This window comes from Solanum verrucosum, unplaced genomic scaffold (genome assembly GCF_900185275.1).
Source record: "Solanum verrucosum unplaced genomic scaffold, falcon-dt-bn FXZP01000066.1, whole genome shotgun sequence".
In the NCBI taxonomy this organism is placed as follows: Eukaryota; Viridiplantae; Streptophyta; class Magnoliopsida; order Solanales; family Solanaceae; genus Solanum; species Solanum verrucosum.
In genome coordinates this window covers 419,960-434,782 of record NW_026020117.1, presented here as the reverse complement: position 1 = coordinate 434,782, position 14,823 = coordinate 419,960, and the positions used below count along the sequence as shown (strand labels likewise).

Below are 14,823 nucleotides of genomic sequence, written 5' to 3'. Positions count from 1 at the left end.
TTCATCCATTGATTGGGAGTATTAAAGTTAGTCTTTTGGTTCTATATTAATCTTTTTATAATTATGACAAGCATGAGTTCTGTTATATAGTTTCTGCACTTTATAATGGTAACTAATACTATAATTAGAGAAAAAAACTAGTGTTTTGTAATTAAAAAAGAGTACATACATATTTTTTAATTAAGGTCTTAAAAAGTATATTCTTGTAATTTTATTAATTTACTAACTCAAATCTTGTTGATCTTGTAATCATTTAAAATTTATTTACATATAAATTTATTAAATTATTTGGATTATATTAAATTCATGAATATATTAGTCCAAATAAATATTATGGATTAATATAATTGAGTTAATTATTTAAATTCAATAAATATGGATTTAATTAAAGCCCGCTCCATAAAGCTCATATGTCATGTCACTTAAATCTGATTGGCCGAAGGGAATCCTGCTTCAATCAAAGCTCCTCTATTTTAAAACTATAAATAGGCCCCTCATAATTCAGAAAAGAGAATCAAGAATTCTAACAAAAAGCTAGAGAAAACTCGTGGATTAAAAGCCACAAAATTCTATACAAGCTACAAGTTTAAGAATTCAAGAACTCAAGAATTCAAGTGTTCAAGTTTAAGAATTGAAGAATTCAAGCGTTCAAGTTCAAGAACGATCAAGATCAAGACCACCGAATTCAAGATCAAGCTCGAAGCCCTTGGATTCAACTAGAAGTCAAGATTAAGATAAAGTTCAAGTTCAAGTTCAAGAACGATTAAGATCAAGACCGCCAGATTCAAGATCAAGCTCGAAGCCCTTGGATTTAACTAGAAGCCAAGATCAAGATAAAGTTCAAGTTCAAGAACGATCAAGATCAAGACCGTCGAATTCAAGATCAAGCTCGAAGCCCTTGGATTCAACTAGAAGTCAAGATCAAGATAAAGTTCAAGTTCAAGAACAATCAAGATCAAGACCACCAGATTCAAGATCAAGCTCGAAGCCCTTGGATTCAACTAGAAGTCAAGATCAAGAACGATCAAGATCAAGACCGTCGGATTCAAGATCAAGCTCGAAGCCTTTGAATTCAACTAGAAGTCAAGATCAAGATAAAGTTCAAGTCAAGATCAAGATAAAGTTAAAGTTCAAGTTCATCAAATATTCAAGAACAAGCTCAAGAGCCTTTGAATTTATATTCGAAAAGGCGAATTCAGAGGAATCGTAGAGATTGTTACACTCACATTTTGAATCAATAAAACCATTGTTGCATAATTTTTCGTTCTTGATCATTGTTTTCTCGACGCGAAATTTTATTGTCTACGAATTCTGGCATACCCAGTGGGACAATCTCTACCTCTCATCTCAACTTTTCAAGCATCACAGAATATCAAAATGTCTTCCACTATAGAAGAACAACTAGCAACCTAACTAAAGCAATTGAAGGCCTGACAAAGTGTGCACACAAACAAGATGCTAAACTTTCCAAGCTAACAAATAAGATGAATAACATGATTGAGAGAAGATTGAGTCAAGCACCTCTAAAGCTTCCTAAAGTTCAAGACGGAGGAGATTCTTGTGTAAAGCAAACAAAGATCAAAGAAATCCATATCTCCGCCGAAGGTTTGATTCCAATTGATCAATTGAAGGACTTTATCATAGAGGCTATCGAAGACAAATGTGAGTCTTCATCCAAATATTCTCTCACATATGTAAAGTCATACACACAAAAGATTGATAACTTGAAAATGCCTAAGGGTTATCAACCTCCTAAGCTTCAACAATTTGACGGCAAAGGAAATCCCAAACAACATATAGCGCACTTTATCAAGACTTGCAATGATGCTGGGACGTATGGTGATTATTTTGTTAAAGAATTCGTTTGATCTCTAAGAGAAAATGCCTTTAATTGGTACACAGATCTTGAACCTAATTCTATAGATAGTTGGGAGCGGTTAGAACAAGAGTTCCTTAATCGTTTATATAGCACAAGACATGTCGTTAGTATGATTGAACTGACAAAGGCTTGTCAAGGTGAAGATGAGCTAGTTGTTGACTTTATCAATCGCTGGAGAAGTCTGAGCCTCAACTGCAAAGATCGCCTTAATGAAACTTCTAGCATTGAAATGTGCATCCAAGATATGAATTGGGGTCTTCGCTACATTTTGCAAGGATTAAATTCCAATACATTCGAAGAGTTGGCAACTCGTTCACATGACATGTAATTAAGCATGAATTTAAGAGAAGATCAACAATCTCCTGTCTATGGACCTCATGAAGATGAAGATATAGAAGAACTCCAAAGTGGGGGCAAGTCTGCATCCGAAGATGACTTTGAAGAGTCAATGTATATCTAGACGCTCTTTAACGCATGAGCTTAAACTGCAAGTTACAATGCTCCTCATCGTTTGAGCTAAATCTTCAAGTTATAATTCTCCTAGACACACGAGTCTAAACTGTATATTACAAAGCTCTTCAAATTTGAGTTAAATCTTCAAGTTGAAATGCTCATTGAAACACGAGCTTAAAGTGTATGTCACAAAACTCTTCAAATTTGAGTTAAATCTTCAAGTTGAAATGCTCCTTGAAACACGAGCTTAAACTGTATGCCACTTAAATCTTCAAGCTGAAATGCTCCTTAAAACATGAGCTTATGTCACAAAACTCTTCAAATTAGAGTTAAATATTCAAGTAGAAATGCTCCTTAAGGTACGAGCCTAAACTGCATGTCACTCCTGGCTCGTAAGAGTATAAACTGTGTAAGATACACACAAAAAAATCACTCAATCCCCTAGAACTACGTTGTGAGTTGATCCTATTCACTGAGTTACATAGGCGCTTAGAATATATCATAAGTTCAGTTACATGAGTGTCAAAAAACCACTTGTTCCCACTTGATTTGTCATATGAAAGTTTAAGCTATGAGTTATCCTCCATCAAACTTCAGACTTGCACCAAATGGTGGTGACTCGATGGGGGCAAACCCCTATGAATAAAAGTTGTTTCAAGATGAAGTTTTCAAAATCTCCAAGTATGTAAGTTGAAGTCTTCAAATTCTTCAAGTCTGCAAGTTGAAGTCTGCAAATTCTTCAAGTTTGCAAGTTGAAGTCTTCAAATTTTCAAGCCTAGTCTTTGAAAGATAAAATATCTCGACAAGACTTGAAGAAGGGGGCATTTGTAATTACTTAAAATTTATTTACATATAAATTTATTAAATGATTTGGATTATATTAAATTCTTGAATATATTAGTTCAAATAAATATTATGGATTAATATAATTGAGTTAATTATTTAAATCCAATAAATATGGATTTAATTAAAGCCCGCTCCATAAAGCTCATATGTCATGTCACTTAAATCTGATTGGCCGAAGGGAATCCTGCTTCAATCAAAACTCTATTTTAAAACTATAAATAGGCCCCTCATAATTCAGAAAAGAGAACCAAGAATTCTAACAAAAAGCTAGAGAAAACTCGTGGATTAAAAGCCACAAAATTCTCTACAAGCTACAAGTTTAAGAATTCAAGAACTCAAGAGTTCAAGAATTCAAGAACTCAAGAATTCAAGTGTTCTAGTTTAAGAATTGAAGAATTCAAGCGTTCAAGTTCAAGAACGATCAAGATCAAGACCATCGGATTCAATATCAAGCTCGAAGCCCTTGGATTCAACTACAAGTCAACATCAAGATAAAGTTCAAGTTCAAGAACGATCAAGATCAAGACCGCCATATTCAAGATCAAGCTCGAGGCCCTTGGATTCAACTAGAAGTAAAGATCAAGATAAAGTTCAAGTTCAAGAACGATCAAGATCAGGACCGCCGGATTCAAGATCAAGCTCGAAGCCTTTGAATTCAACTAGACGTCAAGATCAAGATCAAGATAAAGTTCAAGTCAAGATCAAGATAAAGTTAAAGTCCAAGTTCATCAAAGATTCAAGAACAAGCTCAAGAGCTCTTGAATTTATATTCGAAAAAGCGAATTCAGTGAAATCATAGAGATTGTAACACTCGCATTTTAAATCAATAAAATGATTGTTGCATAATTTTTTGTTCTTGATTATTGTTTTCTCGACCCAAAATTTTATTGTCTACCGATCCCTCTAAATTTATTCCAATCTGCCCACTTTGCGTTATTGCGTATAGAGGGACAGAATCTTGTTCATTACACCAGTCCAATCAATCACACTAGTCTACCATGACAAATTTCCAAGTCCCTAATTTCTTGTAATATAAAGTAATGTGATGAGATTAAATAGTTAACTTTAGTATGTAAACACTCCTCGTGTATAGCAGATCACAGTATATTTTCATTTCAATCAATGCTGTTAGTTACTTACCCTTTCTTGTGATAGTCACAACAACATTATATATACTTAGATAGTTCGATTAGTTGATTACTTGAACTTTTACATTGTTGAAGGAAGATTATGTTGGACAAATTTATCTCCTAAAAAATACTCCTCAGACTTCATTAAAGGAAAGTGCAAATATGAAAAAAATAATAAATTAAATAGCCATCTTAAACTTTAAACAATTTAATTATTTTGAACAATGAAAAGACCACAAAATTTCAGGTAATATGGCATAGAGGGAGTACCTTTTTGCTGTCTGCTCTGCCTTGATGGCTCCTTGATCAAATGTTCAATAGTATAAAAAGATTGACAAATATATTGATATGAAATGTCTAGATTACAGGACTTTTAATACTAGACATATACAAATAATTTATATGAAATGTCAAGATCACAGGACTTTTAATACTAGACATATACAAATAATTTATAAACATCAGGACAGTTTATACTCATATTTCCTGGGCACTAATTTTCTTGCTTGAGCCAGCCAGCCAAGTTACATCCTTAATGCAGAAAAGCATCCTTCCCCTCCTTTTCATACTTGCTACAACACTTCTCAACCTCACCTTTCTTCAAACCCAACAAAGGGGGACAACTTCAGAGAGCAATAAGGATGAAACTAACCAAATGAAGAAACGGCCAACACAGCACCTAGAACCGGCTATGTTTGCAGTGGAAATGACTGTCAAGCTTTTAGCAATGGAACACACATTTCATGAATAATCAATGATTCAGTTGAGACCCTTCCATTTGCCGATAGATTGAGGTGTCATTCAATGGTACATCACGGTGTCAGCATTTGCTACTAGAGCATTTAGGAAAACCCAATATAATCATCTGAAAGGTATCTTCGCAAACCACTGAGAACCTACTGACCTGTAAAAACTATGGTCTTTCCAAGAATGAACGTTACCACTGTCAATTCAATGAAGAAGATTGTATTGATGAGACCTCTATCAACTGTCCATCCAAATATGGTTATTCCTCCAGGATTGTTCTGCAAATACATCACTGCTAAACCAATTATACATAAAGTGAGTTTACTTGCATGAGATTAAACGCCACAGAATGAAGACAAGACAACACACAACAACAGGGATTGAGGGTGTAGTTGTTGTTGCATCAATTTCACTTCATTTGGGCCGTTTTCATTCCATGGAGAAAGGACGACAAAAAAGAAGAAGAAATGATAGCATATACATTAGATTGATCAGATAAAGTGTCACATGTTGCTAAGACCTTGAAAGGCAGGGGAACCCTTTTTCTTTTCTATCTTTTTAGTAAGTGCATCAAGAAGTAGAGTTTTTGGGTAACGACCAATATTTGAGTAAGTGCCAGAGACGTCAGTTCTTTTTGGCATGATGTTAACCAGCAAAAACACAATATGTATTCAACTGCACAATTTATAGAACTTCTGTTTTTGTAGAGAAGCCCATATTTCCATCAAAAAGTGAAAATTTTTATTTCCAGAAGCTTGCATGTGATCTATGACCTTACCTACTAAGTAATTAAACACTTCAACTTTTTGCAAAAATGTATAGACAAAAGGGAATCCTGGTTCTTTGTCTCAGTACTAAGGTGTTATCAAAGTCAACAACTACATACCTAGGGCTTGCCTCTTTTGATAGGAGGACATGTAAGAAGCCAATTGTGTATTTGTTGGTTCGGTTACAAAATCTACAGACTCCAAATCACTTTCTGAGAAGTTCATATAGAATGAGTTAGATCGATTGGCAGCTTCCAGGCAACTCATGCTAGTTGAGTTTCTCATTTGTGACGCTTCACCAGAAGTGCATGTAGCCAAAGCATGCCACCTACTCGCTATTGATCCAATACCTTGGGCTCTGTGGGATATTTTTGCCGCAGCATTCAAGCAAAGGATCACCCCAACAACCTGAACAATCGAGGAGACCTGAAAAGGGAAGAATGATAAAAAAAAAAAAAAAAAATTAGCCTTGAAAGTAGAGCTTTAGACAAATGCCTCGCTTCCAACAAAAAATGAATCATGACAGCTAATAAAGTACATGAAAATGCACATAAAGAAGTACATTGGACATGCGAATGGAAGGTTGATTACCTCAGCTATGGAAAGATTTTCCGGAATTCTCAAACAAGTATGAACAGATTGAGAATTAACAACATTAACCAATGTGATGACCACAATACATGATAAATAATTGCATTTCGGATCAATTGAAAACTACAATCAGATTACATTTGTTTATTAAAAGAAAGGACGGTCAAAACTTACTGCAAAATCACCACCATTGATGTAAGTAATCAGCCCAGTATAACCAGTTGTCTGGAAAAGAGTCATAAAATGGCTCACAATGACAATTAAGAACAACAGCAGAAGATAGATTCGAAATCTATGGCTAATTTTTGAGAGGTAGTAACGTAGGCGAACATGCTCTTGTATCAAAACAAAACAATCAGGCTCCCTTTCCAAGAACTTCACATAGTCATCAAAGTGTATAATCTGTAAGCTGCAGACTAGGTGGAACAAAACACAAGCCGACAAAAAAATTGCAGTGATATAAGTCCATGATGAAACAAAAGCTAATGAAATGGCAGCCGATTGCCACCATGACTCGTGTTGCACATATAAAATGCGAATTATTTCACGTGCAGTCTTCAAAAGGAAACATGGCAGCACCCACAATAATAGCAAGCGAACAGAATCCTACAAAACAAAATAGGGTAAATGTTTAAGTCCTAAATAAGACGTGGGAATATATTATTAATGAAAGTAAAAAAGTCTTAATCGGAAACCTAGTTTATTAAGTACTTCGGCTTAGGATGATGACCAGGCTAGTAAGCTTACCTAGTTTGACTTCACTTTTATTCATTAATTTACTTTGCCTTCAGTACCTTATCAGGCATACAGAAATATGATCATCCAGGGCATGCAATTCTCTTTAATATGATACAGTAAATACTACACCCTTTTCTGAATCAAATATCCAAGGTAGCCCCTCAAATTGCATAAATAAGAGCACTTAAGTTTGGTGTTTGTTTGAAGATAAGAAAGGTTTGTTTCTCTACATTTTACGACAGAGGATGTCGTTACTAAACCATCAATTTCAGCTGGGCTAGTGCACTCCTTTAAACATTAAACCCTCCATACATATTCCCAATCGTGTCTAGGAATGAGTCACAAAACTTTCCAGATTGAAGATCTTTTCCTTCACTATTACCTTTTGTTTTCTAATATTCACACATTCAAATTCCTTTATTTTTCTAGGGATGTCCCGGAGTGAAAATCATTAAAGGAACACCAACAATCTATAAAGATGACAAATTAGTGCTCCCGGATAATATACTGAAAGTAGATCCACATAAACAAGCACATGGTAAGGAAATATGGTATCACAGACATACAGAAATTAAGATTGGCACTCACAGAGATCTTCTTATGATATTGATTACTGAATCGCTCGATATGTCCGCTGTAGCGATCGACAAAGAGGAACTTGCGTATTCCGTACTTTCGAAGGTTATGTGAAAGGCAAAGCAAAGATGCAGCAGCTAGAAGAGCTTGAGAAACTAAAATATCAAACTCAAAACTCTTAATTTGAGGATTTTGACAATTAGAGACCTCCAGCATAACCATAGGAACTAGAATCCCTAATACCAAAAAGAAAATCCATGACAGCACAAAGCTTAAAACTGAAGACTGATTGAAACCCAACAAAGTGAGAAATAATTCTAACTTCTGAAGAGTTTTACCTAAATCAGTATCATCAACATCATGATTTCCATTTCCATTTTTTTGGGGTTTGAGCAGGGGAGGAGTTTGCTCCTGTTCTTGGGATTCTGATTCTTGTACATGGACTATGAGGGTCTCATCCATTGAACAAATTCGGATTAATCAATGAGAAATTGAAGGAAATGAAGTCAAACAAATAGGGTAGAGTAGATCATTGCAACAAATGATGTGTTGGACAAAAGGTAACGTAAGAAGGATTTGTTTAATATACATACATATATTCATCACTCTTCATTTTTTGCTACAGTAAGGGAAAAGCAAAGTCTTGGTTTTGTACACCAAAAAGTATCACCTTACTTTGGAAACATCAATTTGAATCCCATTTAGGTGGCAACCAAGTATTCCCTCCGTGTCTCGGTCCCTTTTTACTTCTCAAATTTTAATTTTGACATATATATTAAAAATAAATAAAAAATTAGTGTAATAAATTTATCATTTTAATCTTATTAATTGATGAAATTATTCGCTACATTTTTTAAAGATATTAACTCAATATTATAAATTAAAGGTATAACAAAAAAAAAGAAAATCATTCTTTTTAATTTGTAAAAAATAAGAAGTAAAAAAAAAAAAAAATCAGAAAACATTTAATAAGTAAATAGAAACAGAGGAGTATTCCTCTTCTACCTTTTGTTTTAGCAATATTATGCCGGTTGCTCCCTTAAATGCCCTCTTTACTCCTACTAATTAAACCCAACATATTTGGTTCAATTTATGTCTTTTTCATCTAAAATAATTGCAAATGTCTACATCTATTTCATTAGACTTTCGTTTTCAGCTATTCAGTAAATATGTTACTCAACTTATCTAATTTGTATTAGATATTGGAGCCCGTGTCGGTAAGGTTCCAATATACAATTACATATTAGTTTCAAATATATATATATAAAGTGTTATCTCATGTATTCAGGTTAGTCAAAAATACAGAAACAAAAAATAGATGAAATAGACAGAATGATTTTAATCCGAGTCTACAGAAACCACTGTATCCGAGGTTGCAGATTAATTTCTCCCAAGATAAAACAGATTAACCTGTTAAAGAAGTAGCGGTACCTCAAACTTCAATAACTTCAGCGAACGCAAGAACAACAACAAGAGCACACACAGACTCAGTCGATCGACAATTTGATTATGTAAGAAAATGTATGCAGAGAGGAAAAAATTACAGTGTTGAAAAACGGAAAAAAACATCTCTATTTATAGCCATTTCCAGCAAGGAATGCGTCTGTTCAGACCCATTTTTTCCAGAAAGTTGTGTCTTTTGGGAAAAATAAAGACTTTTCGGAAGGAACAGGTCCCTTTAGAACGTTATTACCGTTACACATGAATTTCAAATAAATTCTGTTGCGCCAAATTAATTATGTTATTTAACTATCCTTCTGAATTAATTTATAAGAGAAAGGAAATGAATTAACAAGATTGATTAAATAATTTTTTTCCAAAAATATTATCAATCAAATCATTTGCCTTTACCAAAGCCAAAGCCGAAGTCGAGCGACGACGACGGCGCGAGGGGCACCTTCTTCTTAACCCTTTAAGAACAAAAGGAAGTGTTTCATAATATAAGGACAACAATTTCCTTTCTTCTACCAATATGGTAAAAATGACTTTTCATTTGCACTTTGCAATGACTTTTCATTTTCCCTCCAAAATTGGTTCCCCCACTTTCATTGGTTCTTCCTCTTTCCATTTTCTCTTTTTATTTCTCATTCATACCTTGCTAAACCCAACATAAAGTAATTCATTTATAACAAATATAATAAATATAGTTATGTTTTATTTATATTTAAAAAATAGCCAAAAGTCATACAAAATACATACGGACTATCTATTATATCTTCTCAAAAGTCATAAAAAATATATACAGACTAAACAATATAATTTACTTATACATGAGTTATACTTTGATTATACATTATGATAAACTCAAAAAGTTAAATTTACCTTAATTATACATGAAATATACATTACCATATTCAATGTAGATCAACTCAAAATCATCTCTAAACAGTCCAGAAATTTTAAATGTGAAATCATTGCCAAGTCAATATAGTCGATCAATTTAAAATGGAGGGAGTATAAATTTATTATAATTTTGTAGATAAAATATTATTAGTGAAGTATTAATATTTTTCGATATTTAGAAAAAAGTTTGAATCAATTAAAATTCAAAATAAAATACTATTTTTTATCAGTTTCTTAATTTTAAGTTTTCACACAGTCTAAATATTACAATATTGAAGAATATTTTGATATATTATATATATCTTTAATTTTGCACTACAAAATTTAAAAGTCTTTTTAATTTTTTTTTAATGTTGTGCTTAGTCAAAATTTGACAAACAAATTGAAACAGGGAAAAACACTATTTTAGAAATTCTAAATGGGACCTACGAGTTTATAAGATACCCCAAACAAATACAAGAACAAATCACTAAATTAATACTTGATTAATTAATAATCCCTATGAAATAATATTTTTTTTGGTCCTGACTTGGGCTAATAGAAAAAATCACTCATTTCAATAAGATAATAAGATAATATTTTTTTCAAAAGACCCTATATAAATATATGATCTCATTAATATTATAAATTAATAATTCTTAAAAGTATAAATATATCTTAAACAATTTAGTGAAATATGATTCTATTGTGTTCTTTTTTTGTTAAAATTTAAATCTAGTTGAAGCACATCTCTAACTTTACTTATTGCATCCAAAAGTTTTGGTGCTGTCTTTTCGAATTGCACCATAAAATTGTGAAGATTTCTAAATGCGATAAGTGTTTCCTTACGCGTAATTAGTTCCAACTGTATTGTATTATCTTCAACTTTATCATCAATATATTTTCTTCAATGTACACTACAAGAAAAGTGTGAATTACATGGGGATTTTCCTGGAGATTAGTATGAAAATTTGCAAGAAAATAAGTTTTTTGCGGATTTTCACACTAATCCCTAGGAAAATCTCCATGTAATTCACATTTTTTTTGTAGTGTGTTATCCATAATTTCTTCTAAGCTCTAGATCTCTAACCATGTATTATTTTCACCCCATCCAATAGGTTATTAACGTTCATTTTATTGCGATAACCGAGACAATTAATCATGATCTCAAGTTCATGAATGATGTTTTCACAAGTGGGTTCATTTAAATTCTCTGAGATTTCATCCCGAACGAATATTCTGATGTCGAAACACTATTTAAATTAATAAATATTAATTTATCGATTAAATAATATATCTATAAAATAATAATATTTCAAGGTCCATCTATATTAATTTAGCGAGGTTTTACTATACCACATAAAAAAATATGCAAATGGATGCACCATTTTTTAAAAAAAAAATAGCGACATGCTTTAGGTAATTAATTGAAAATGAAGTGGTTTTATTGTCCATTAGCATATAGGTACCTTAGGGCATCTCCAACCCACACACCAAATTTTACATCAAATTTGGTATCATCACTATTTTAGTGTAAATCAACTCCAACTCACTGCATCAAATTTTACACCAAAAAGGATTATTTTTCTCTCTCTTTATTATTATAATATTATTTCTTATTTCATTTATCTTCTCTTATTTCATAAAACGAATTCTTTCTAAAACATTCACCACATACAATTCATATTATTATTTTTTTAAATAATAAAAAATGGCTAGCAAATATTATACATGATACATAATAATGGATAATACAAATAAAAGTGAAGTCATTGACGAAATACAATTAAATAAACATTACATAATTTCAAAAAATTATTTTAAATTCTACATAAATATTCAACTTTCAAGATCACTACAGTGTTCCATAAATGCTCTATTAATGCATTACGTAGTTCAAAATGAGTTTTTTTGTCCTTTAATTTTTATGTCGAGCTAGAAATTGTTGAAATCGATAATTTTTGTGAAGGTTAATTGTAGTTATATCCAATTATAATTTATAGTAGAATTAACATCAATTTAATTTTTAAAAAAGTCATATATAGAAAAATTTAATTTATAAAAAAGCTTACTTTTATATCTAAAATTAATAGTATAAAAATATTACATAAAAATAATTTAATATACAAGAGATTTAATTAATAAAATGTTTAATTAAAAGTTTTGTATAATGAATTAATATTAAAATATTCAATAAAGACTATTCACACATCAAAATTGTGTAAAATTTTGTGTTGATTGGAGCTCTAAAACACTAAAATTTACACCAAATAAGAATTTGGTGTAAAATTTAATATTCGATTGGAGATGGTCTAACAAAGCAATTTAGCACAATCTTGTTGAAGCATTCAAATTACTAAATATCGAAAATACCCCTGCTGAGGAATTAGCCATGTTGACTGTGTTCTAGTGTGTGCTTTAGACTCTTATTATAAATAGTGTTCCCACCCTTCAAGAAGAGTGACGTAGTTTGATTTGACATGAAATTAAAAAAAATAAAGAAGACTTTTGAATTATATCGTCTTAAATTAAAGTTATGTCAAATGTACAAAATTGCCCTTTATTCTTGTCGCCTTAAACATGTCACGTGGAAAACTGAAATTAAAAAGAATAAAAAAAAAAGATCATTTTTTTTAAACAGACTAAAAAAAAAAAGGAGGTCATTCTTTTTAAAATAGAGGGAGTAATATCCTTATTTTCTTCTCTCTTTTTTTTTTTCCGTGGGAGAAGGAGGATATGGCCTAAATATATAATAGAACTTATAACATAAAGAGGGGTGCATTGAATTTTATTTGAAAATAAGTCAAAATATTAGTCGATTGTTGTTTTGTGTAAGTCGATTTCCCAGCAGGTTAGAGGAATAAAAAGAGATTTAATAAATTATAAAAGAAAGTAAAGGGTCGTTTGGTTGAATGTATAATAATGATGCTAAATAGAGTGTATTAGTAATGTTTGTATTAGCAATGCACATATTAGTTATGCTTGCATTAATTATAAATAGATTATTTTTATGTATTGTTTAGTTTGATGCATTAAAAATAGCATGCATTGCATAAAAAAAAAATTTACAAAGATACCCTCCACTATTATGGTGGAAAAATTATAAAAAAAAGTTTTGAGGGGCAATTGGGTCTTTTATCATGCTAATGCACGCATTAAAATAATTGCATTGCTAATACCTAGACATATATAAGGGTTAGATAAATAAACATATATAATAAATTATAAAAGATAGTAACAGAACATGAGACCAATTGACACGGTATTTTTATACTGATTCGGATCACCAATGTAGTGTCTACTCGAATTACTAAAGATTTTTTTAATGCCTTTGAATGAACCTTGATTACATATTGTTCCACAATGAACTTTGAGAGCTTTCCTCAAACCTGGATGATTCCAGTTCTCTCTGTGATGGTCAAAACTTCTACTTGTATAGCTTTCTAACCTCTCCTTTTCTTTTCTTATCACTAGTCTACTATAATGGATACAGTGCTACTGTGAGATGGAAGAGTAAATAATATTCTTATTAGAGTGAAGTACTGGCGGAGGGAGGATTTTCGTCAAGGGGTTCAAAAAAAAATTAATCACGTAAATAATATCCACAAATAAACTAGTCGAATCGGATATAAATGGGTCGGATTAAACGGTCGAATCAAGAAGAAAAGGGTTTTTTAATATTTGACTTTATAATTAGGGATTAAACTAATATATTCTAAATTCCCAATCAGCATTTTAATTTTTTGGAACTAAACATCATTTTCTTATTGCATTATTTTTTTTAAAAATAAAATTAAAACGCCTAAAATATAAGCTGATAAAAAAAATGCCTCTGCCCGAATTCAAACACACGACCTCGCGTGCAGTAGAGCAAATTCCTGAACCCCCAACGCCACTGAGCTAGGCCTTTGGTGTATGTTCAGGGGGTTCAATAGTATATATATACACGTATATTAAAAAATTAATCTTATATACATAATGTAATTTTTCGACGAAGGGGGTTCGGATGAATCCCCTTCGTTCAACGTAAATCCGCCCCTGGAGTGAAGTTGTGCATCTTTCTTTTTCGATATTGATCTTCATTTATACTACTTTGCTATTTCATTGTAACACCCCCTTCGTTCGAACGTTGGATATAACTTGTACTTTTGTGTAAGACTAAGAGTATTTAATATGCTAGGAAGAATGTTTTAAGAGGAATTTTAATTTTATGAAGGTTGTATGCTAAGTGTTGAAGTCAAGCAAGTTTCAAAATAAAAATTAGCAAAAGTTGTTGTAAATCCCATTAAGAAATTTTTCAAAAATTTTGGTCACATATCCCAACAGTTTCCTACCAATATATGAAGAGTTAGAATTCCCACAACCTATCAAATCGAAGTTCTACAAGTCTAGCTTCCAACACTCTAAACCATTCATCCGTATGACTTTATAATAGAAAGATAATTGCATTTTTGTGAGACTGCATAAGCAAGCACATTGAGGTGGGTTCCCCTAGCCCCTAAGTCTTATATATATCCCTCTTCTTCGTTTTTTTCTTTAGAAGAACTTGAATAAAAACCCACACAAATCAGAATCCAAACCACAAAATCATCCATGGGTGTTAGGTTTCTCAACTCAAAAGTGTAACGGAAGTTGTTTTACATCGCGAGCTCATCATTGTGGTATATATATTTTTTTTTTGTTGATTTAGGCTCCATTTGTTGCTACTGGAAAGAGGAAGTTTGTGAAGTGTATACTTCTCTACTGTTTATAGGAAATACAGAAGGAAAATACT

General features: G+C 31.9%; 1 protein-coding gene across 2 annotated transcripts; it reads right to left on the bottom strand.

The window, feature by feature from the left end:
- Positions 1 to 4,679: 4,679 nt before the first annotated feature.
- On the bottom strand, positions 4,680 to 8,270 carry LOC125825696 (uncharacterized). 2 transcript variants are annotated; one of them, XM_049505010.1, is made up of 4 exons: positions 7,740 to 8,270; positions 6,588 to 7,019; positions 5,942 to 6,248; positions 4,680 to 5,333 (listed from the first exon to the last, which is right to left on the bottom strand). In XM_049505010.1, the coding sequence occupies exons 1-4, from the start codon at positions 8,187 to 8,189 to the stop codon at positions 5,293 to 5,295; spliced, it is 1,230 nt and encodes a 409-aa protein (XP_049360967.1). In that variant the 5' UTR covers positions 8,190 to 8,270; the 3' UTR covers positions 4,680 to 5,292. The 2 variants fall into 2 exon arrangements, with proteins under 2 accessions (XP_049360967.1, XP_049360966.1); XM_049505009.1 differs by having other exon boundaries at positions 5,180 to 5,347.
- Positions 8,271 to 14,823: the final 6,553 nt, after the last annotated feature.